This window comes from Callospermophilus lateralis, chromosome 2, assembly GCF_048772815.1.
Source record: "Callospermophilus lateralis isolate mCalLat2 chromosome 2, mCalLat2.hap1, whole genome shotgun sequence".
NCBI lineage: Eukaryota > Metazoa > Chordata > Mammalia > Rodentia > Sciuridae > Callospermophilus > Callospermophilus lateralis.
In genome coordinates this window covers 139,017,259-139,042,131 of record NC_135306.1, presented here as the reverse complement: position 1 = coordinate 139,042,131, position 24,873 = coordinate 139,017,259, and the positions used below count along the sequence as shown (strand labels likewise).

At 32.0% G+C, this 24,873-nt stretch overlaps 1 protein-coding gene across 6 annotated transcripts in view; it reads right to left on the bottom strand.

Moving 5' to 3' along the window:
- Picalm (phosphatidylinositol binding clathrin assembly protein) overlaps positions 1–24,873 on the bottom strand; it is a 100,017-nt gene that overhangs the window by 16,434 nt on the left and 58,710 nt on the right. For 3 of the 6 annotated variants that reach the window (XM_076846557.1, XM_076846559.1, XM_076846561.1), the window contains exons 9-16: positions 20,848–20,933; positions 18,929–19,052; positions 18,525–18,661; positions 17,883–17,986; positions 4,929–5,036; positions 2,820–2,951; positions 2,694–2,724; positions 2,416–2,515 (exon numbers count right to left, since the gene is read on the bottom strand). In XM_076846557.1, the coding sequence (XP_076702672.1) occupies positions 2,416–2,515; positions 2,694–2,724; positions 2,820–2,951; positions 4,929–5,036; positions 17,883–17,986; positions 18,525–18,661; positions 18,929–19,052; positions 20,848–20,933 (822 nt within the window). Of the gene's footprint in view, positions 1–2,415; positions 2,516–2,693; positions 2,725–2,819; positions 2,952–4,928; positions 5,037–11,285; positions 11,436–17,882; positions 17,987–18,524; positions 18,662–18,928; positions 19,053–20,847; positions 20,934–24,873 lie in introns of all 6 variants that reach the window. The other 3 variants (XM_076846558.1, XM_076846560.1, XM_076846562.1) reach the window with 2 other exon arrangements.

Genomic DNA, 24,873 nt, shown 5'->3' with positions numbered 1-24,873 from the left:
ACAGTAGTTCTATATATGCAGTGCATCCTGAAACAGGGTCACATCAGATAATCTTTAGTACAAAACAGGGAAGTACTAATGAAAGATTTTGAAATAAAACTCTAATAAATTTATCTTAAAACACTTAAAAACCTTGACAGTGTTTAAGGATTAATGATAAAAAGGTTAGAAATGTAAAGAAATGTCATAAGCGGCAGTTTATCTTATGTAGTAAATCACATTACTGGCCCCACACACATTAGTCAATAAGAAGAAACGTGTTAAAATACATGTAAATATTTTAATAAAAATCTCATTAAGAGATGATACACACTACAATTTACAAGACAGGACCATGAGTATTGTTATCAACTGTGTATAAATTCTAAATGGTCAGATGCCTATTACATTCTAGTGGTCAATCTTCAAAGTGCTATTTTAAAAATCTGTTATGTTTCATATAGATTAATATCAACTTAATATAAAATAAGCAAATACTAAATGCTAATACACTTTGTATTTATGTCACTCCTCACAAATTATTAATGTATAATTCACACAGGAGACCATAAAATCCACTAACCTCCTACTATCCCTAGTGGTACAGTTGGGAAAACATTGGATTCACGGTGAAAAGAGATTGATTTTAATTTAAATCTGCTTTTCAACAGTTTAGCACATGGAAAAACAATTTTATACTTAAAATTGGGATGATATACTTTCAGGCTCCCCAAATAGCACCACTTATAAACTTAAAATAGAGTATGTATATGTGCTTGGGTATATGTACATAAAAACAAACTAGTTAAATGCCAGGTATTTTTAATGATGGTAGTGACAACTATCTGTGAAAAATTAGTGCCATAAAAAGGGAGCTAAATTTCAGACTATTCTCCTTTTATGAAGCCTGAAGCTAATAAGACTCTAAGTAATGTCACACCAAAGTTTATCAACACATTATATTTTTAACTTATCCCTAATTTTAATAACCCAAGACAATTTCAGTAATCCAAGGCAAACAGGGTGACGTCCTAGAAGGGATTTAAAAACAAGAAATATGCTATAACAAGGACAATGGAGATCTCTAATAACAAAAGGAAGGCTATGACATGTAGCCTGTTTTATCAAAACACTGCTACTACATCACTTTAGAAAACTGCATGCTTCAAAGGTTTCCATAAGAACGAGAAGGAGTATGCTCTTCTCTGATTGAGGGAGACCTGTGGATTATAAGATAACAGCTGGCCAAGGATAAGGAAATAGCCACAAGCTATTCTAGGTACACCATGCCTTACAGCAGTTTAAAACCATTATTAGAATCTCTTTAGTACTAGGTACTAAGTATATAATCAGCAAATACCATTAAACCTCATTACTTATGTATTTAGTATTTGCAAATTTGCCAACTGATAAAATATAAAATGCCCAAATCAAAATTCATTGGGCTTTCAAAGTCATTCTTAGCCATACAAGTGCAAAGGGGCATAAAAATTGAGTATCCTGATGCACCTCTTCCAGCTGAGAGGAGCAAAGGGGAAGAATGCTCTGTAATGTTTCAGTTCTCATGAAGTTAACAGAGGATGGAGAAGGTAGAGGATAGTCCAGTACAGTGCAAGAAGCTCTAGTTCTGGGGTCAGATGGATAGGGCTAGAATTCAAAGTTAATGATGTTGTGAACTCATACTTTAGAACTTCATATTCTTTTTGTAAAGAAAGGAAAACAGAATTGACTAGATTTAGGCTTTTTTTCTTTCTTTCTTTTTTTTTTTTTTTTAGGATTTACAATTAAAATCTGTATGATAAATGTAGATATATATAAACTTCCCCTAGCAATGATTCAGTGTTCAGGGTGACAGTAAATATTTAATCGCTATCATCAATGAGAATCAACTCTATAAATTATGACATTATTAAAAAAAAAAAAAAAGAAAGAAAGAAAAAACAAACCAAACAAGTCATTCCTTTACCAAAAGTGAGATCTGAAGAAAAATGAAGATTTTATATTCAGACAAATAAGTAATAAATTAGAGACCAGCAATATCTCAAATGCAAATGTTCTGCAACTCCCAGGCTTCTTGGGTTCTAAAAATGCACTCTATCATTTAAGAACTCTTTGACCCTGGGCATATTTCTTAGTAACTCTGTGCCTCTGTTTCTTCATCTATAAAATGAGGGAAATAATAATTCCTACTGTAGCGGGTTCATATAAACACTAAGCAAAAATCACACATTACTTATTAGAATGAGACCTAGCACAAAGTGACCCTTAAATACATGTTTAAATATGTACATGACAAACATAGTCAAACAGCTTCCAAGGAAATACAAATTATCTATTTAAAACTCAATAACTATCCATTTATGCCTATCACTTTAAAAACATTTTCAAGTTACACATTTAAATTAAACATTTATACCAGGAGCTTTTCCAACTCACCATTGTTGCAGCATTCCAAGCAGTTGTTGGTGCAACCTTTGGTTGCCAGTTAGATCCTCCAGTCAATTTCTTTTCACCTGGCTGACTCCAATTTACATCACTTTAAATAAATAAATGTAAATGAGAATATTAAATGTATAATTTTAAAGGTTCTATACTAAACAGACTGAACAGAGCATTTACAATGCAGACTTGACATCTCTATACATACTTTTGAGATGAAAGCCAAATCAACTTCTAAATGACACATGGGGAAAGAATACACATAAAACACTTACTTCTTAGTGGTTCCATTTCCAATGCCAAGATCTAGAAATAGAGAAAAATAAAGCATTTTAAAACCAGACTCATTTTAATAAAATAACTTATTTTAAAAGATGACTGAAGAATCCAAGATTACTTACTACCCACAAGGTTGGCTAAAGATGAATCCAAGTCATCAGACACCAACTTGTTAGGTGGGAGCTTGGCAACAGGAAGACTCTGGTTCTGAGAGGCCACTGTTGGTTTGAGAAGTCCACCTAGTTCATCAAAGCCTTAAAGTTACAAACAAATGAAATAGGATTTGTAAGGAACTTTATGGTGCTACACCTTTCTGAAGGAGGTCTTTGCCTTTTCTACTTCTTTGATCACTGGAAATGTTCTCCCAAAAAAATGGGCATGAGTAAATGCCCTCAAATGGAAAAAAGTGAACTGGCTGAGAAGGCTGCTCTTGCTTTGACAGAAGTCATTTAATGTCTTATGACAAAATTGCATTATATGGCCCAGTGATAGAGCACTTGCCTCACATGTGTGAGGCACTGAGTTCAATTCTCAGCACTACATATAAATAAATGAATAAAATATAGGTCGATCAACAACTAAAAAAAAACTGATGAATAAAGGGGATAAAAAAGGGTAAGAAAAGAAATATAATTCTGCCCCTTCTCCTGGCAAAATTTTCTGAACCCTCAATTATATAACAATATAAGTAGAAACTATATCTTAGCTGGCATGATGGCACTCTCCTGGAATCCCACTGACTCAGGAGATTGAGGCAGGAGAATTCCAAGTTTAAGGCCAGACTCAGCAATTTATAGTGAGATCCTATCTCAAATTTTAAAATATTAAAAAAGAACAGGGGATGTAGAGTTCAGTGGTAAAGTACCTTTGAGTCCAGTCCCCACTAAAAAAAAGAAAGAAAAACATAAGAGAAAAAAGTTGTTTTAAAGAAATAATATCTTAGAGAAAAGTTTTCATATTCTTTTCATATTCTTCAAAGTAGAGAAAAGCTAAATTAAACCTAAATATTATTAAACTACTCTAATCATTCTTCTAGTAAAGTAGGATTATTTCTTGAAAATGAAAATAAAACTCAATTTTTCCCACCAAACGGTGAAGGAAAAGCAAATTTGACCAAACCAAGCCACTCAAGAGACTCAATAGCATGATCTAGGAATGCTAGAGATTTCTTAAAGTCACTAAAGGATGGTGGTTTATCAAACATAAACAACTAATCTCCACTTTCTTTCTCCTAGGCAAAAAAAAAAAAAAAAAAAACACAAAGGTTGGAGTTGCAGCCCAGTGGAAGAGTGCTCGTCATGTGTGAGGCACTGTGTTCAATCCTCAGCACCACATAAAAATTAATTAATAAAAATATTTTTTTTAAATCATAAGGAAAAAGTATAATATACAAAAAAAATAAATCCTTAATTCATACATACAAACTTGCTTCTTATTTTATGGATAATAACAAATTGAAAATTACATAACTAGGAATACATCAATTATATTCTTTAAATGGATAAATTTTAACAACTAATCATAATCAAAGGCCATCTCATGCTAAGAATAATATCAAGAACTCTTTTTTTCTTCCAGTACCAGGGATAGAACCCAGAGTGTAGTAAGCACTCTACTACTAAACTAATCCTTTCATAGGAACTTTATAAACTCCAGATTAACAATGTATTAATAAGCACAAGTGCAAACTTTGTCCTACAGATTTATAAATTCTTTTAACACAAATGAATGAGTACACTATAATAAAAAAATCACCCTTTAAATAAAAAAAAAAATGTTCCTACACTCTACAGGCCTAATATTTAATGTATTCTATATATAGACTATTTACAACAAGTTAAGGTATTATACAGGTTGTATTTTCCATTTCAAAAACAACCAATCTCATACACTACAATACAAAAAAGTTATTATTCATTTCAATAAAGTATAAATTATAATAACTAAAAATGCACAGCACTCTATATATAATCATTAGCAACTTGGCATTTTACTGAGAAATATTTTTTTCTAATTTTGCTCTGTGACAAAATTTCCAGGGTCTAAATTACCACCAATAAAAAGGTATCAAATAACAGTTCCTTGAAATTCTTACCTAGTGACTGAAGAAAGGTGGGGCAATTCCAATGTAATCTACTTATAAATGCTTAAAAGCAGCATTATCTTTATCTTTCCTTGCACAGAATCTAAATTAGGACATTATAATACTTTTAATAAAAATATTTTCTTACCCCCAGAATCTACAATAACATTTGTAGATTTATTTCCAAACACAGATTCAAAGTCAACATTAAGGCCAGCTGAAGGATGTGACTGTGCAACTGGAGAAGGAGTGAATCCTGAGAAAAACCAAAATGGAAAACAAAAACACTTCAATTCTTGAATTTAAATCCACATTTAAAGGTCTTTAATACTGATAACAGAATGGAAAAAGCAATAAATTCCCCAAACAAAAAACAAAGCTAACTCCTCAAGCAAAATGTATTCTATACAACTACAGTTTTTTGGGGGTGATGACTACATTGTCCCTACCAAAAACCATCCACTCACACAGTAAACTAAAACAGGGCTGGGGATATAATTCAGTGGTAGAGCACTTGCCTAGCTCACGTGAGGCCCTGTGTTTAATCCCCAGCACTGAAAGGAAAAAAACAAAAAAAACAAAAAAAACTAATCAATGAGCAACTGATGTTGAACTAGTTTCATTAGAGAAATAAAATCTTTGCTTATCATTCACCTTAATTTTGTATGCTTATAAAACACTAAGGATTCTAAAATTCCAAGATTTTGCAAGAGAATATATAAGCAATGTAAGGGACCATATTCTATGTTTTTTTTTCAAAACTATGAATATCCCCCAAGATAAAGTCTTTCTCCACCTACCTACCTTTCATCTCTTTCTCACCTTTTCTTCTTTCTTTCCCCAACATTTAATCAAAAGCTAAATATTTGTTTAAATTCATCTGAGAAGTAGAATTCTGAAAGTTGCAACCCACTAATCCACATGTCCACCTGTGTTTAATGTTTTTGTAATATTATAGAAAAAAAGATAAATTACTTTCAATCGTCCAACCACAGTCTACCTTCAACTTTACTACTTTCCAAAGTAGGATTGATAAGTATAGAACTCTAGCCTAAAACACCAATCCATAATCAGAATAACTTGTTCTTCTTGCCTGTTACACTGATGCTAGTAGAAATAAGCAAATAAATGCCATTTTTAAGGCCAGCTCATAATGAAATAACAAATCTAAGATTTTTGACTGTGAGACTGTATTTTTTTCTGAAAAGAGATTTTTTTCTGAATTGAGATTCTGAATTTCTAGAAGCTGAAAATAATAATTAAAATTATGTCAAGGTACCTGGACTGTCACATGACTTGAGAAAGTGAATCACTGAGTATATCCAAATAAACAGCAGTCTAGCAAGGATGCCAAAACGTAAATTCTTTTGCCCCATAGGATATAGTAATAAATGGCTCCTAAGATCCCTTCTCTATCTCTAAACTCTCTGAAATTAGAAAGTAAACAAAAACCACCTAATATTAGAAGTTTAGCATTTATATCATTAAGGAGAAGTTGAACTTTTTCGAGTTCTAAACACAAGTTCTTTCTTCTTCCATATTTCTGAAAAGGGACTTTTAGTTTAAATCTTACTTTAAATTCTCAATGTATACCACCAAAATGTAAAAAACTAAAATGATATTATGTTATATTCGAAAGACTCATCTTAAAGAAAAATGTAAAATATAGGAAGAGATTTGGATTGAGAAGTTCAAGAGTCCTCAAACATATAGAAAACCATAATTAATTATTAACTATAATAATACCACCAATTCGGGCTAGGGATGTGACTCAGAGATAAAACATTTGCCTAGCACATGCAAGGTACTGGGTTCTATCCTCAGCACCACATAAAAATAAATAATAAAATAAAGGTATTGTGTCCAACTACAACTAAAAAATATATATTAAAACAAATAATGCCACTGATTCAAGGTGGTACATCCACATCAATGACACTATTTTAAGTGTAGCATGTTAGATCATATAATAAATCTTATGTAGGACACAATTTTTTTTGAGACTGGACAGTTTTGCTCTTATTTCAACCCTTAAGCTATTCTTTATTCAAAAAACTATCAAATACAAAATAATATGTAAACCTTCTAACAATTCATTAAAATGATCTTAGAATCCAAGATTAACTGATTTAACAAAATATTAAAATGGGCAACCTGTAACTATACTTACTGGATTTCACATAAAGAATCAATACATATACTCAAGAAAGACAAACATCTATCATGCTTACTTTCATACCCATGTGATAAGCATCACACTGCAAGAATTATCATACTGTTTTTTTTAAAGCACTCCAGTAATCTTGCTTATATTATCACTTATCTTTAGATCATACAAGCAACAAAAATTCAAAACTAGGCCAATATATGAAACTTCTATTTTCTCCTGCTATAATGTTCTAGTTTTCTGGTATGTGACTGATGTAACAAAAACGAGCCTATCCTTTCAAGAAATATGGAAATAACTTAATTACTTCCTACACAAAGAGGAACCATTTCCTGAAGTCCCTAGGAGCATCAGTTTGTGAAAGTAGTATTATTACCTAAAAAGACAAATGGTTAGAAAGATATATAGTAATCCAGAGTATATATCTCAAGTTTAAAAATATCTCTATGTAGACAGAGGAAAAGCGACCAGGGAAGCAAGCAATTATTTCCAAGGTAACGATCTTCCAAATAATTAATGAATACATGTAGCACACACCTTCAAGATAAGAGTTTTGCACTGTCATTTCAATGAGCATCATCAACTTAAAGGTCTCTGTTACTTAAAAAAAAAAAAAAAAAAAAAAAAAAAAAAAAATTTGGGTGGTACTTTGTGCATAGTTGGTAAGTGCTCTAGCACTGAGCTACACTCCCAGCACACCTTTGTCACTTTGCCATCTTTTAAATTTTTAAAGCTACTTAAAACAAAGACCAAAAAAGGAAAGTCACTATTGCAAAAGCAAAATTTAGAGAAGGGATGGGGTTCTGAATTAAGGTCAACTTTATAAAATAATAACTGCATTGTCATGCTCATCTTTTGTTTCACAAAGCCCAGTGAAAATTGTCAATGATCAGCAACCAAATAGTAATATTTGGAAACCACCACCCTGAAGAGTATATCTCAAGAGGATAATAATAAATTAACAAAAAAGCACACAAACGACAAGCTTTGGGGCAGAAAGGCATTTTAAGAAAATTTGGCTAGGCTATTAATAAATTTTGGTGGCAGTTTCTTAATAAATTAGGCTTTATATTTGTTTGTGAAAGTAACTGCTACCACTTATTAAACACTATTAAGCATTATGCAAAAGCTTTATAAACAGGACATTATTAAAACCCTACAACAACTCTGAGATAATTATTATTATTATCCCCATTTTATACATGAGGAAATTAGGAGATTAAACAATTTATCCAAGGTCAAAGATATAATAACTGGTAGAATCAAGCCTTGAAATCCCATTTGTTTGATTGTAAGACCTACCTGGAGTTTCAGTTTAACTTAGGGATTCACCTTATACTAACTACTAAGTAGAAAAGCAAAATTTACTATAGCTATAACAATTCTTTTAAAAATGACAAGTTTTTTGGGCTGGGGTTGTGGCTCAGTGGTAGAGCACTTGCCTAGCATGTTAAAAGCACTGGGTTCGATTCTTAGCACTGCATATAAATAAATGAATAAAATAATAGTCCGTTAACATCTTTAAAAAAAATTTTTTTAAATGACAAGTTTTAGGAACTTTTTAAGTTTTTCTTTGTTAATGCTGAACCAAAAAAGCAAATAACCCTGGGTAATTTTAAAATGTAAAAGCAATGCAAAAATAATCACTGTTTAAGATTATATCTGATGAATAATTTAAAATGTACATTCAAAAAATAAAGCAGTCCACACATACAAGATGATTTTAGTAGTACTGGTTTTATGATAACAATGCAATATGCCAGGCATAGTGCTAGACGTTCAACTGTTATGTATGTAAACCTTCTGACAATACTGTAAAACCCTATTATACCAACTTTCACAGGCTTATAAAGGTTAAATACTTGATTAAATTCAAGTCAAGTTAATGAAGTAGAACTGGAATTCAAACTCAAGTTTGCCAGACCCCAAGTATACTTTTTCCATCAAATGAACTTATGAATTCTGTTTTTAAATATATTCAACCATGTCCAATTCTTACTACCAAAAACTCTAATTCTTGACTTGGGCTGTTTATACTTTTAACACCAGCTTAAATAAAGATATCAACTACAATGAAAACACACACACACACACACACACACACACATGCAGAATTTTGAAGTTTGATAACTACCGCAATGCTCTATCATTGGCCAATAATGTATCTGGAAAACTGATGAATATACAAAGAGCTTTTAATTCCACAGCTTCTAATATTAAAATGTTTTATACTCTTCCGAAAATTTACAAGTCTTCAGTCTGAATTAAAGCACAGGCATATATTAACACCACCATAATGTGTTTAATTAAGGAAAACAAAATTAGCCAAAAATGCGTTATTGAAAAGTAAATATTTTTTCTTGAGAAATTTCTAAAAAACTCATTTGGTGGGGTGGAGGAGTATCTCCTGTATAAATAAATTGATAAATTTTCGAGATACCATTACCTACCTCCAAATAAGCCAGCCTACAATAGAAGGCTCATGACATAAAGCTAGTGTTAGGATAAGCTTAAATGCCAGAAAAAATTCTGACAGGGTATATAAGGCAGAAAGGGATAATTAGGGCGGGCCAGGTGGGGGTAGGAAGCGAGGGAGTGATTGAGGGAGAAAAGAAAGAGAAGGAACAGTTAAAAACGGGATGGAATAAGTAAAGAAAGAAAATAAAAAAGGGTTCTTCAAATTAGAACATACTAAAAAAAAGAACCTAAACTCCATACTATACCATAGATGAAGAGGAGGAGGAGAGAGGACCAAACTACTGTTTGCATCAAATTAAAAAACATAAAAAAACAAAAACTTACACACCAATCCTATCTTATTAAAAAAAGAAATACATGAAGGCCAAGTGCAGTGTTACATGCCCATCATCCCAGCTAGCTGAACTAGGAGGATCTCAAGTTTGAGGTCAGTCTCAGTGAGACCATATCTCACTAAACTGGAAGTGTATATCTGTGTGTGATGCTCTGGGAGACAGAGAATTTACTTTTTAGCCAATACTAATCTATCTTCATTAGTCTAGTTTTACAGTTCAGGAAGGAAGCCTAGACAAGGTCACACTCACATATATGGCATACTTAGGACTAAAACCCACTCTTTGACTTACAATTAATTCATATTCTTACAGCTTCCACGAGGACAAGCTACCTATTACACTGAGCACCATATGATCAGATACATGTCTTCCTCTAGCAGGGGTGGAGGATACTGAGATATACAGCTATTCCCCGATTTTTCTGGGTTGTTAATAATCCTATAAACAGGATTTGACAGTTTTGTATTACAATAACAAGAAGGAATTACTCCAATTGATTATTATTCTTTATATATAAATATATAATATATTCTTTATATATTATACATACTATATATATATATATATATATATATATATATATATATATATATTGATTGAGCTTTAGACTAGCTATATATAGTTAGACTAACTTGAAACTTTCTCTGGACTCCCCTATTAACATTCTACTTAATTCCTCCCTCTCTCTCATACATATCCAACAGAATATTTTGAATGTACCCATATGATCTGTTTAGGGAACAAAATGACTTTTCACATGCTATTTTATCAAATATTCAAATTCATATCACCTTAAACTGTTTTTCTGAACTGAATAACTACAGTTTCACTATATTGAAGAGAGCAGCTAGCCTTTTCTTTTTTTAAACAGAATTAATTCTATTTTAGTATATACTTAGAAATTCACTTTTCCCTATATAACTCAAGTATGAAACTGCCATTTTATGGATTTTTATACTGCAAACACAGGTTATTCAAGTCAAATCACTTTTCTACTTTATTAGTTAAAACATACCACATAGTTTCTACTTTTTACTTGTCTCCAGGCAAACAATAATGTGAAACCCTAAGATTGGGATGAAGGGGTATGTATGGATTAGACAATATAAAATTGTAACTTGAAACAGTTTAAAAAAAATGGTTAAGATCACTACACTAAGAGTATTTCCAACATCCTCCCAAGCACAAAGGTATTACTTTATAATCGGCTCCTAATAAGGAAGATGTTCCCTGTGATGCTAGACTGTTGGAGTATTTCACAGAGAACAAAACACTTTAAAAGAGTTCAACATCAAAGAAAATTTTTTTTTTAACTAAAAACCTATATTAAATAAAATTAGGGACACTAGTGTTTATTTAAAAACCCCACTACATTATTACATTATTATTGCTTTTTTGTTTATTTTACAACTTGATGTTAAAATCCAAAGTGATTTTGCAGTGCTTTAAAAGTATTAATGACTACATTAAAAATACTTAGGCAGTATAAACATGAATTGCAAAAAAATGTTAAATGGTACTTTACCAACAAACATTTCATGAGTAGGTGTCCTAGTAGTAAAAGTGGATACATCTGAAGAAATGGGAAGGTGAACATCACCACTACTTTTTGTGAGGAAAGGATTTAAGCTTGGAATGGCATCATCAACAGCATCTAAAGTAGCAGAGAAAGGATCTGTGCAGTCCAAATGTATTATGGCAAAATGAAGAAAGGAAGTAAATAAATTAGTATTGCAATTAGTCAAAAGATGCAAAGTGAAAAGTAGTAGCTATATTATTATTTATTAATTTAAATGCAAACACATCTAATGGATATTTTAAAAGGAATCTTTAGGGAAAGAAAAAAAAAAAAACATTTATGTGTCCATTAACAACAGCAGCAGGTTAAGGATTTGTTCTCCCAACATTAGAAAGCCAACAGTTAAAAGAGAATAATCAAGATGTTTCCATAAAAGAGCCACTCACCTTGACCCACCTTCCCTGTCCTAGGTGACAATGAATTTGCTTTGGTTGCACAGCTGTGTTTACTCAAATAATTGACACAAACAATTGGTATATGTGTGGTATAAGTAAACTTTCAAAAAGAAGGGTGATAATTTCAAATTAGGGGTAAGAGGCTATTTATAGTATTGCAGTATTTCCTGTACCAGCTGAGAAGTAGGAAATAAAATATTAAAATGAAGAAAAAAATTTAAGGATTTAAGAGATTTTTGACATTTAGGAACAAAGATGAAAGACTGCCCATTTAGTAGAGGGCAATAGCTTTGAAGGTCTAGCTAAGAGCTTTAGAGTCTTTCAAATGATTTTTTGATGGAAGATCAAAAGCAATGTTCTCATCATAGGACTAATATACTAATTACTGTAATCAAATCCTACATCAAAAGTTATTCTAGAATCAGATTTCCTGTACCTATACTTCATTCATCATAATCATTCCAACAACTAAAATTCATTTACCTATATTCTTAAGCTTTGAAGAGTGAACTAAAGAGAGAAGAAAAAGAGTAGCAAAAAAGTTTTAAAAGACTTTTTTTTTCTATTTTATAAATTAAAAACAAGAATTCTACACTTTTAACCAGTAGAAGCTTCTTGTCTATTTTTGTCAAGTTCTTCACCTTCACTGAAGAATACAGCGGTACTTCCAGTAGTAGGCATTGTATTTCACTTTTTTAAGACTGAATAACTGACAAGAGGGCAGCAATGACCTAAGGATCAGCTCACTGACTACAATGTCAGACACTTCCTTTAAAGTCAAAAAATTAGAGTTATTCAGTCAAGTAAATTCAATGTTCCAAAACCCTAAACCTGACTATTTGAAAGAGGAAAATACTAAGAAAACACTGAGGTCATGGGTTTGCATAATACATATTTTTAATAAAACTGTAATATTTATATAATATGAAGTCCTATAAATTTCTCAAAAGTATGCTGATTATGCTATTCAAACTCAAATGATGTTTTAACATTGTCTTCCTTCCTATCTACTCCCCAGTAAAAGAAACAACAGGACAAAGAATCAGAAAAAATAACTCAGAAATAAACAATAAGAAGCAGATATAAAAAACTGGGTTTTTTATACTAACATAAAAAGGCAATGCTATCTATTCTAACTGCTCCTTGCATAAGAAAGGAGTTGAATTAAGTTTAGACTTGACCAGTTGGACAATAAGTACTATTTTAAACTTAATAATGGCACCGAGTTTTAAAGTACAAAATACTTTGTTGACCGTGTAATATAAACATCTCTCTAATCTTCCAAGCCAAAAAAAACCAAACAACAACAACAACAAAACAAACAAACAATGAGAGGAGTCATTAAAATAAAAAGAACAGGGCTGGGGATGTAGCTTGGTGACATTCTAGGCATTTGCCTAGAATGTGCAATGTCCTGGGTCTGAGCCCCAGTACAAATGTGCATGCATACATAAATAAATAAATGAATAAATTGCATTTCTATAGCAGATCCACTGATTCATGAGAAAAGACATGTTTACTAATGGTTACCAGTTATCTGCTGTTTAATTGATTAATACCATTTTATCTAGGCACCTAATTTTAATCATTTTCTATTATATGAAACATCTGAGACGAATATGCAGAAACACATACAAATGCATTATACTGTAGATCAATCAGACAATAAGAAAAACCAGTTTCTAATCTACTTGATAAAATATTATAGGAACTTTATATCATTGTAATCTATTATTAACATTTAATTAATAATTATTTATAAATTTATATTGTATTTTTTATTGTTCAAGATGATGATAATAATGTTCTAGTTATTCCAACTTATTTACTTACTAGACTGGCAACTCTAAATCTTCTAAACTTTAAAAAAATAATTTTGTCCATTTTTTGAATCATTATTCACATGAAAGTTTAATTTTATGGCAACCAGAGTCATGGAAAAATAATTTTAAAAAGCTAAAATAAGGACTGAAATAACACCATGGTCATATTATATATAGCCTTGGGGTCGTAAACGCTTGATAATCTATATTTACAAATGAAACTGAATTTTTAAATGAAATATTGTGTGCTTCATGCCAGTTAAAAATAAAGCAAATGAAACTTCGGAATGGATAATTCTTTCACACTTAAATTTTGAAAACCTAGGGCTGGGATTGTGGCTCAGCAGTAGAGTGCTCGCCTAGGTTTGAACCTAGGCCTTGGGTTCAATCCTCAGTACCACATATAAATAAACAAAAAAAAGGTATTGTGTCCACCTACAACTAAATATATATATAAATATAAATATAAATATATATATATATATATATATATATATATATATATATATAAAATTTTAAATCTTGCTTCAAATACTCAAAAGTGCACTGAGCTGATAATATTGTATATTTTTAGATGCACTGTAACTCAAAGTTTTTTGAGTAATAAAAACCTAATCAACACCAAGTGCTTATTTAGACTCCTGACCATTTCTTGAAAATCAAAGCCTCCCTAACAATGCAAACAAGGGAACAAGGGGAGCTTGTGTTCTCTCTTTCATTTTCAGGTGGAAGCTTAATTTATCTTCTCATATAAATATACAAAGTCTTGGGCTGGGGTTGTGGCTCAGCGGTAGAGTGCTCGCCTAACACATGCAAGGCCCTGGGTTCAATCCTCGGCACCACATAAAAATAAATAAATAAAGGTATTGTGTCCAGCCACAAGTAAAAAATAAATAAATATTTTTAAAAAACATACAAAGTCTAGGAATACAAATGCTTATGATAAAATAGTTATGATAAGAAATTAATTAAATACTCGTTCTATTATTAACATGCATATTTAACTAATAAAAGCAAAGTAAGCACAGAACAAGATTTGGGGATTATTTAAAAAATCATACTTTTGTCACATGCTGCAAAAAGCATGATATAAACTTTTATATATTAAAGTGCTCAGATAAATGGCTAATTTCAAAATACTTCAAGATGATGAAATCTTTTCATATGTTAAATTTCTTTATGATAATCTGAAAGTTCTTAGCTTCAAACAATCTTCAGTTCTTTAGTCATGCAGAAATCAAAACCCTAAAATTATCACCAACTTAGAAGTCAAGTACCTTTATGTGTAAGTCAAGACAGGGTTTAGTTCTGCTTAAATTGAAGGGCTCATTCCTTGTATGTTAACAAAAAGGTTTTAGAAAAATAATAGTAGAATTTCTATTGCCTCTGTTCCCACTGTTCTTGATTTTGACTTTTGATGGGCTCACTACTCATGCATAGCGAACTGAATGTTAAAATATGAGGGGAAATTTTATGAAAATAACAAAGCAAAATAACAGAAAACAAAAATAGACATGATTAAATATATTTCACAAACTGTGTTTATGCATAGATTATTATGAAATAATTTGTTTATAGGACACCAAGTAATTCTTAAAGCTGAAAGTACTTAATTATTCTCCCACAATATAGTCTGTTTACTTTCATGAGTTAAATCACTCCAAAAACTTTCTCATTGAAATTAACTAAGTATGTCCAGATAAAAACCACTAAGAATTTCACAGTTAAGTTTCTTTGAAGTACTAAATATACTAATTTCATTAAGCCTTCTGTTAAAATTTTAGTCTACTCAAAAAAATAACTTTTCAGTCTTATTTTATTAGAAATAGGAAAAAGTCAAAACTACTTAAATGATCATGTTAATTCTAAAGCAATTAACAGAAGAAAACAAGCATATAAATTTGTCAGATTGACAATCCTAAAATCAGGATATAATCAAGGAACAAATATACCTCTTACAGTAACTTTAAAGTTATTATTTAATTATTATGTTTTCAGAAGTTTACTCTTTTGATAAAAGTAAATAGGTATGGGCTGGAGTTGTAACTCAATAGAGCACTTGCCTTGTACGTGTGAGGCATTGGGTTCAATTCCCAGCACCACATATAAATAAGCAAATAAATAAAGGTCCATCAACAACTAAAAAATATTTTTTAAAAAAAGCAATGGTAAATCATTAGAGCATTTGGAAAATAAATATATGTGGGTATATATATTTACACATATACATGCCAGGAGCGGTGACACATGTTTGTAATCCCAGGGACTTAAGAGGCTGAGGCAGAAAAACCACAAATTCAAGGCCAGCCTCGGCAACTTAGGAAGGCCTCAAGCAATTCAGTGAGACCTCATCTCAAAATAAAAAATAAAAAGGGTTGGGATGTAGCTCAGTGGTTAAGTACCACTGTGTTCAATCCCTAGTACTAAAACAAACAAATAAAGAGATGTATAAACTCTAGATTTTGATTTCCAACCTATTAAAATCACAATTTTTGCTGAAATGTTGACAGAATTGAAACCTTAGGACTTAGTGGGTTAAGAAATTCCTTTCTTAACCTTAATTTGATGCCTATGGTTCATTCTTCAGTATTTTTGAAATACTGAATTTAAGCTATCTTATCATTTTTAGAAATTACTCCAAGATCTTAAGATTTTGCTAAATTAACTAGTCTTCAGCATTAATTTTTTTAATTCATTAAGACTCACAAAACTAGTCTAAAAATCTACTGTTTTAGTGTTTTACTGTTTCTTGCCACACCATAAAATATCTGCCCAGAACAGGAGTCAACTAATTACCTGTTAAATGAATTTATTTAAGTACCTGCTATATATCAAGAAGTGCTCTAGGACTGGGGCTGGGGCTCAGTGGTAGTGTACTTGCCTGGTATGTGTAAGGCACTGGATTCAATTCTCAGCACCACATGTAAATAAATAAAGGTCTATCAACAACTTAAAAAATACTTAAATTAAAAAAAAAGGGGCTCTACACACTGGGAATATAGCAATGAACAAATTATTTTTAAAACTCCTGATTTCACATGGCTTACATAATAGTATACAAAAACAGTACTTTTAAGAAATAAGTACCAGGGCTGGGGTGGTGGCTCAATGGTAAAGCAAGTAAGTACCTGGCATGTGTAAGGCACTGGGTTCGATCCTCAGCACCACATATAAATAAATAAAATAAAGGAATACAAAGAAAGAAAGAAGTACTAAAAAATTTTTCTTGAAATGCAAATCATTAAAATAAAGAAGAGAACAACCTAGTTCAAATGCTATAAAAACTTTGCTATGAAAGGTAGCAGAATACAACAGTTACTATTATGGTATTATGTAAAAATGTGGATGTGTAACCCATGTGATTCTGCAATCTGTACTTGGGGTAAAAAAGGGAGTTCATAACTCACTTGAAGCTAATGTATGCTAATGTATGAAATATGATATGTCAAGAGCTTTGTAGGGTTTTGAACAACCAATAAAAAAAAAAAAAAAAACTTTGCTATGAGTGATAAGTCTATCAATTTAGATTTTAAAATGTAAGCCAATATAAAATTTAACTTGAGACATTTTCTACTTAGTATCCTTCCCTCTTAGAACACCTCCTTTTCCTTCATAGCAATTTTTAAATAACTATTTATAAAATAATACTTATATATACAAACAAAAGCACCAAAAACAACCCAAAGAAGCAATTTGAAAACCAGATATCTAAGCAAAACTGTGTAGAAACTGACATGGACTAGGCACTTTCCTTCAAAGATGATAGGCTATGGTCACCTCATAATCAAAGAACTCTTCAAGGGTAGCAAATATTCTTGCTGGTGCTAGGGAGAAATTTTATAAGTACCAAAATCTTACAGGTCTGAATAAATCAACATTAAAATTTGTCATGAGATACCTGGTCACAACATACCTGACTACCTGATAATACCATCTAAGTTTTTCTAGAACATTGTCATACACTGACAAAGAAGAGGGTTTTCCCAGAAAAGTAAATTTTTTCCTGTATCAAAAGCAAATTTCTGATTATGGAATCAAATTCACATTGAAAGAATGATTTCATACTTAGAAAGGTGGCCTTGCCTCTTATATTTAATTTCATCTTCATTAAACATCATTTCATAATTTAATTAATGTAAATTCCAAAATTCCATTCATGAAATGAAAATGTCTTCAAGCCATAAAATTATTTCAGTGCCACTTTAATATTTCTCAAGTTCTCATGTATCAAGTGTAACCAAAAACTATACAAATGAATAAAACATCACACAATGGAGAGGGGAGAAACTTATACAACATATAAAGTAGAAATCATTAATGCTTACCTCCCCATGTACTTGCTACCTGAGAAGTACTTGACATAGGATGTACAGATGGATGAAAAGTTGGCTGCTGCAAATCAAGCAGGTCATTTGGCAGCTTTGATGTGCTAGGAAAATATTTTGGAAAGAGATGTTATTTCCTAGCTAAACTTTGCTAATGAGCCACCGCCCGCACACAAATTAAAACATTAAAAACTAAAGGGGAAAAAAGGAGCCCCAATGATGTAACCCTCAAAAAGAGGAACAATTTCTGTAGGATAACAATTGTATGTCCTTCATTTAACAACATATTTCTAAAGAGGCCTGGAAAAGTATTCCAATACTGTGTATTAAATTTACATAGAATTCAAGTAATTATAGCTTTTCTGGAAAGAGTCAATGACTTCCCCAGAAAATACTGATTTTCTTTTGTTATATTCCAATTAGTAAAAATGGTAATTTTGTCAAGTTCCATTTCCTAAATATGAAATATCATTTCATATTCTACCAATTACACCATTTAGCACCATCCCTTTTGTGTGAACTTAGGGATAATCAAAGTAATTTACTTCATAAATCAGAGTAAACCTGAAAAAAATCTGCAACACTTTTATTAGAATTTTTTGTACCTGAATAACCAAAGATAACTTTAATCTCTCCCCATACCTGTTAGAAGAACTAGGAGTAGAAAATATGTCAATGGCTGGTGCAGTCATTATTCCCCCTGCTGAGGTGGACACAGGAGAGGCTGCAGTTGTTAAAGAGGTATGAGGTTTCTTTGCAAGTTCTTTTAGGCGCTGCTCCTGTTGAGAAAGGAAACTATCATAAGGAATTCAGAAACCAGATTTATTTTTACAGTCATCAAAAAAAAAGTGCTTTCTAATTTTGTTTAGAAAGACAGCAGTAGAGTATTTCCAGTTAACACCCATTATTCTGTCCAGATAAAAAATTAGACTGTTTCAACCCATGTGATAACCACAAATTAAAAACTATTAAATTTGTGTAGCATCTCAATTACTTTATGAATACCCATATTTGCTTTTCTAAAAAAATAAAATGTACTCACTTACCTTTAAAGCTTTTAAACGTGCCTGTTCTTCCTCTAATGCTGCTTGCTTTTCCCTTTCATCCACTTTGGTCAGAGATAGGCCAGTGCTTGCCAGAGAAGAGACTGCATTGGAAAGTGTTGTGGCCCTAGGATAATTGGACAAAGGTCATTTGATTTTTCTGTCAAACAATTTACATTAGAGATCCAGATCATATATGCTCTTGGCAACCCTGTCATGAGTAAGTTCTAATTGCAAACTTAACTTACAAACCCAAAGCTGTACTTCAAATGAAATATTTTAACTAGTGGCCTACAAGATTAGAGCAAATTAGAACAACGTTGACTTAGAATTAAGTGTTAGACTTTGGAAAAAATTCACAAGAGTAGAACCTGACTCTTCTAAACCCCAAGAAGAGGGAACCAATGCAATTGGGAAAGAGCCTTCATATTCCCAGGAAAGTCCTGATAGAAAAAAGCATTACATTTCTCATAGGGAAATATCCTTCACCAATTTAAACCTGGTTTGGGGCAGTGCTTCCATAAGAACACCAAACCATGAGCATCACTAAGTAATGTTATGGCTAGGTATGTTTCCCTATAATGACATTTGAAGATGTCATTCCCCTGAGGACTTCAGATTCCTTGAAAAGAAGATCAATTTCAATCCAGCCACTAGGCTATGTGGTATCTCCTTTCTATGTGCAGCTCTTCTGCCAAACTAGAATTGCCTTTTCAAACGGATTGAAAAGGCTCCCTCTTATTTTTGTCTACTGTTCCTAACATACAAATGGTGCACAATGCACCATTTCTTATTAGCAGATTCGCAGCAAGACACCCCCTTTCCCTTTTATCAAAAATTTATCCAAACCATAAACTCAACATTAAATTCCAAGATAAATAAAAATATGTGTTAAAAGAATTCTAGCCAGAAAAACTATCCTGACCTTTATTAATTTTCCTTTACCACAAACTAAACATCATTAATTTCTACTTTTAAGTACATAAAGTAACAATAATATTGTTATATTGTTATACCTAAAAGATACAACTCAGAAGAGAAAGGAACAGTAATATAGTTGTGATAAAAATCCAAGAAACATGATAGCTTTTATGATAAATACTTCAAGTAAAATGGTACATGTGAACATTACTTTCTCAAACAATCAAACTTTCACATTTAGACTCTCATGGCACTTCAAAAGCCCACTAGAAAATTCGAAGTGCAAATCCAGGATTTAAAAAAAGTCTTAAAATTCATTAATGACTTTTCCTCTTGGAAATTATTTAAATTTTAATACTAGGAAAAAAGAACAAAAGGAAGAGTCTCATTACACTTTAAATTCTTTACTGTTGAAAGGAAATTTTCATAAGAAAACATGAGATTTACTCAAGTAATTATTCAACATAAAAATCATGTCACAACACTGATTTGAGACGATTTGTGTTATTTTCAATTTGCTAGATTAACTGGGAAATTAGTGCAAAATTTGAACTGATTAAAATATGACGTGTGAGAAACCAATCCCATGAACTGGCATTAGAAAAAGATAATGAAATTTCATGTCAGACATTCTTGGTTTAAGTTCCAGCTTTCCTATTATAAATTAATATAAAGTATATTATAATTATAAGGAACAATATAAATAATGCATTATCTTTATGAGGAATGCTGACATAAAAACACTTCTGAACCAAGGCATTATTGTCATCATCTAAAAAGACACTGACATTTATTGAAGGTCAGGAAATATTCCAAGAATTAACATGAATTAATACATTTAATCCTGTTACCAATTCTTTAAGGTTGACAGTATAATTAAGCCCATAATATAGATAATTAAATCAAGATAGGGGGAAAAAAAAGTGACTTGAAACTTGATTTGGATCATCTACCCCCTCAGAAAAATCACTCCCACTCTTTGCCTACAAACAATAATGTACCTGCTTGCAGCTGTAGAATCTTTGATTTTCTTTCCTTCCAAGGAAGCTAAATGTTGTTCCAAAGCATCAAGAAGACTACTGGGGGCCTAGAATTGTACAAATATTAAATTTTCATAATAATCAGGTCATTGGCCAAAAAATCAAGTGTTATCTAACATGAGAGCAACAAAAATAGGTATGTTCCTCTGGCACTAATGAACACTGAGGAAGAAGTTTTAGGTACCTAATGATAATGACTACTATCTTATTATATAAACATGACCTAGCTGGAGGTACTAATAAGAATACAACAAAAATATAAAAAACTGAAGACTATGTAAACATGAAACATTAAAAAGATCTTGTAAGGACTTTAATTTTTTATACTTAACTTATTTGAATTTTAAGTGAACACATACTCCTAAAATCTAGACATATTAATGAGCATGCGGCAGATAATTAATTATTTGCTGAGTAATTAAATGCATCCATACATTACTTTAGGGTAGTTACTGATAAGTGACATGGAAGATTAGCATCAAGGAGATGCAAATTAAAATTACAATGAAATACACCTTTTCATCCATGAGAATGGCTAAAATTAAATAGATGAGCTACATCAATTGTTAGAGAGGATATGGAACTGGAACTCTTATACACCACTGGTGAGAACGCATCACCTGTAAAAGGATCAGGACTTTTATAGTTAAATACACATTTACCTAATGACCCAATTTCACTCCTAATTATTTACCCAACTACGTAACCACTCAATTTCACTAATTATTAACTCAAAAGAGATGAAAACTTATCGACGTAAGAAAAGACTCATTTAACAATGTTTTAAGTAACTTTATTTATAATAGTCAAGAATCTGAGCAATCCCCAAATCCATTTGGAAAACTGTAAGTTCACATAAAATGAAATACTACTTAAAAATAATGAAGAATGAATTAATTAATGGTATATTTAACAACATGGAAAGATCTGGAAACATGTTTATCAGCCAGATACAAAAGTAAATACTTATATGATATTACAATACACAAACACATACACACATCCCTCTTATTTTTGTCTACTGTTACTAACATACAGCTCCTACAGCCTTTGTAAGTTCCTAAGAGTGAGCTGGGATATAGCTCAGAGGTACAGCACTTGCCTAACATGCACAAGACCCTGGATTCAATCTTCTACACAGGTTGGCGGGATTCCTAAGAGTGCTTCAGAGCTCAGGAAGCAAAGTCTGTCTTTCTCACTTCCTGCCTCCTTTCACCTGCTCCTTTTTCTCCCCAAGGGAGGATATACAAACTAGGATTTCTCTCCCCAAGGACCATTACAGAAACTAAAAATGCTCTAATCTTCTCTTCTATCTTGAAGCTGGCCATAAAGTAATTTTCTGATCTACCTTTTGTGATAATAGATCATTAGACCCAACATTTCAAAAGGGACCCTGTCCCACACCTGGGAGAAAGGCAGACCGAATAGAGAGGCCTAGAAGAATCTGAACAGACAGATCTGTTTTTTTCCAGTCAGTTTGTTAGCATTAATCATACCCTTTTGTCTAATCATATTTCTAAGGGTTGTGCATGTTACCCTAAAGGTCAGTTCAAAAAGTTTCTTTGGACCAAATAATTAGATGTTTGGGGGAAATGACATGCCCAGAGAGGGCATGCAAGCTCCACATCCCTTCCTACATGCTTCATCCTATAAAACTCTTTATCCTTTATAATAAACCAGCAAACCTGTTTCCCTGAATTCTCTGAATCACTCTAGCAATTAACCAAACCTGAAGAGGAGGGTTATTGGAACCCTAATTTATAGGTAGCCAGTCATAAATACTGGTAAAACAGCCTCCTATTGATTCACATCTCAAGTGGGAGGGAGATAGCACATTTGGGGACTCTGGGATCTGGAGTTCTCTTCAGGTAGAGTGTGTTGGAATTAAATTGAACTGAAGTGAATTAGGAGACACCCAACTGGTGTTTACAGGATTGCTTGCTTGGTGTGTGTGGGAAAAAAATCTCATACATCTGGTATCTCAAATGATCTGTGTTGTGAGAGTATAGTAGGATACGCAAAGTTTAAATTTGTATTGCCATTGAATGTCTACAACTAATATAACTTATTGATTCTATTCATATTAAGTTCAAGAACTGATAAAACTATGCTACAAACCAAGTATTTCTTATCTGAAATGCTTAGGATCAGAAGTCTTCTGAATTTCTTAATTTTGAATATTTGTGTGTATATATAATATCTTGGGAAGGGGTCCCAAATCTAAATATGAATTTATAGGTTTCACAATATTATCAGAAACATAGCCTAAGAGTAATTTCAGAAATACTTTTTGTGTGGCCACATTTTAACTATGGCCTGTCACATGAGGCCAAGGGCCACATACAGAATCTCCCACTTTTTGGAGCATTTTGAAGCATCTCTAAAGCCTATATCAGAATTCAAACTTGTAATTGTACATGAAGGGGGACACAAAAGATTGGGGTGATGAAAATGATCTGTCTTGAATGGTATATTGGTTAAACAAATGTCTATATCTAAGAAATTTCACTGAAATGGATACTTTATACAATATTTTTTAAAAACTGAAGACTAGCTTAAAACTCTTGGACTATTGGTCAAATATCAAACTAGTATTTGGTTAAGAGTCAAATTTCTTTCAAGAGGAAATCTTCCAGTACACAGGGAAAGAATGGTTCACTATTTAAGCAAAGCAAATGCATCAATGACATGGGGGGTAAGTACAAGGGACTGTACCCATGGGCACTTAACCACTGAGCCCCTTTTGTATTTTATTTTGAGTTAGGTTCTCACTAAGGTGCTTAGGGCAAGTTGCTAAGGCTGGTTTTGAACTTGCAATCCTCCTGTCTCAGCTGCCCAAGCTGCTGGAATTATAGGCATGTGTCATAGTTCTCAGCTCAATCACATTTCTTTACCCCAAATATTCTATGGGATTTGAGAAGTTTCTGGTTACACAATCCAAAAACACAAGAGGCAGCACCTAGCTAATTCCTCTTCAAATTATAACTTTAATCATTTCTTTCAGTATTTTGTCTAAACAATATATACCAAGACCTTAGCACAAGGGAGATCTAGGAGAAAACTATTTTTAAAATAAAAAACTAGATTGTAAGATTGATTTTTATAATGAAAAGAGAACATTGTACATGTACATCCTCTCCCCCCAGCAACGAGTCTGTTAATCAGCATTTTACACATGATAAAAGTTAAAGAGCTTTTAGTGCAGATGATCATAGGGGTGTTGAGGATTGTGATTAACATTTAAAAAGCTCTTCTAACACAACAGCAGCATGTTAGCTATCTTGCAGAAGATCACTGAATTCATAAAGTAGACAACACTAGCAAATCCACTGCACAGATAAATCGCAGGTTAAAACTGTGCCCATTCAAACTGTACTTCAATTTTTTCTGAAAGGTTTAAGAGGTGGCTTACAAATATTAAAGTTACAAGTCATGACAAAACATTTCTAAAATTCCTAAGCATATATAACTTTTTGAAAACACAAATATTTCAGTTAAGAATTAAAGATGCTTTAATTCTTTTAAGATGCTTCACATCTTAGAGGAATTTCTAAAAAAAAAATAATAATAAGTAATCGCTAATTTCCATTCTTCTACATTACCATCATCTTACCTAACGTGTAGGCAACTTTTGGTTCACTCCTGAAAAACTTCTGACTCACCAAAATAATGCCTGGCTTGTTGTTCTTTTTTCTTAACAATCAACAATAAAGAGAGAGGGAAGGAGGAAGGGATAAAGGCTGGCCAACCCTGCCCAATTATAATGCTATGAATATTCAAGTACAAATGACAGGTAATTTCTATGTATTATTTAAAATTTACTATTTTAAAACAAAATATAGAAGAACCTGGCATGACAAATTAGGTGGATAATGGAGCAATCTGAAGCTGCCGGATCATTTTATACTGTACATTCTTCAAGCAATACCTGTGTCTCATACTCAGCCCAGAATAACATGCTCAGTCTTAATGAAGCCAGTTCATCTC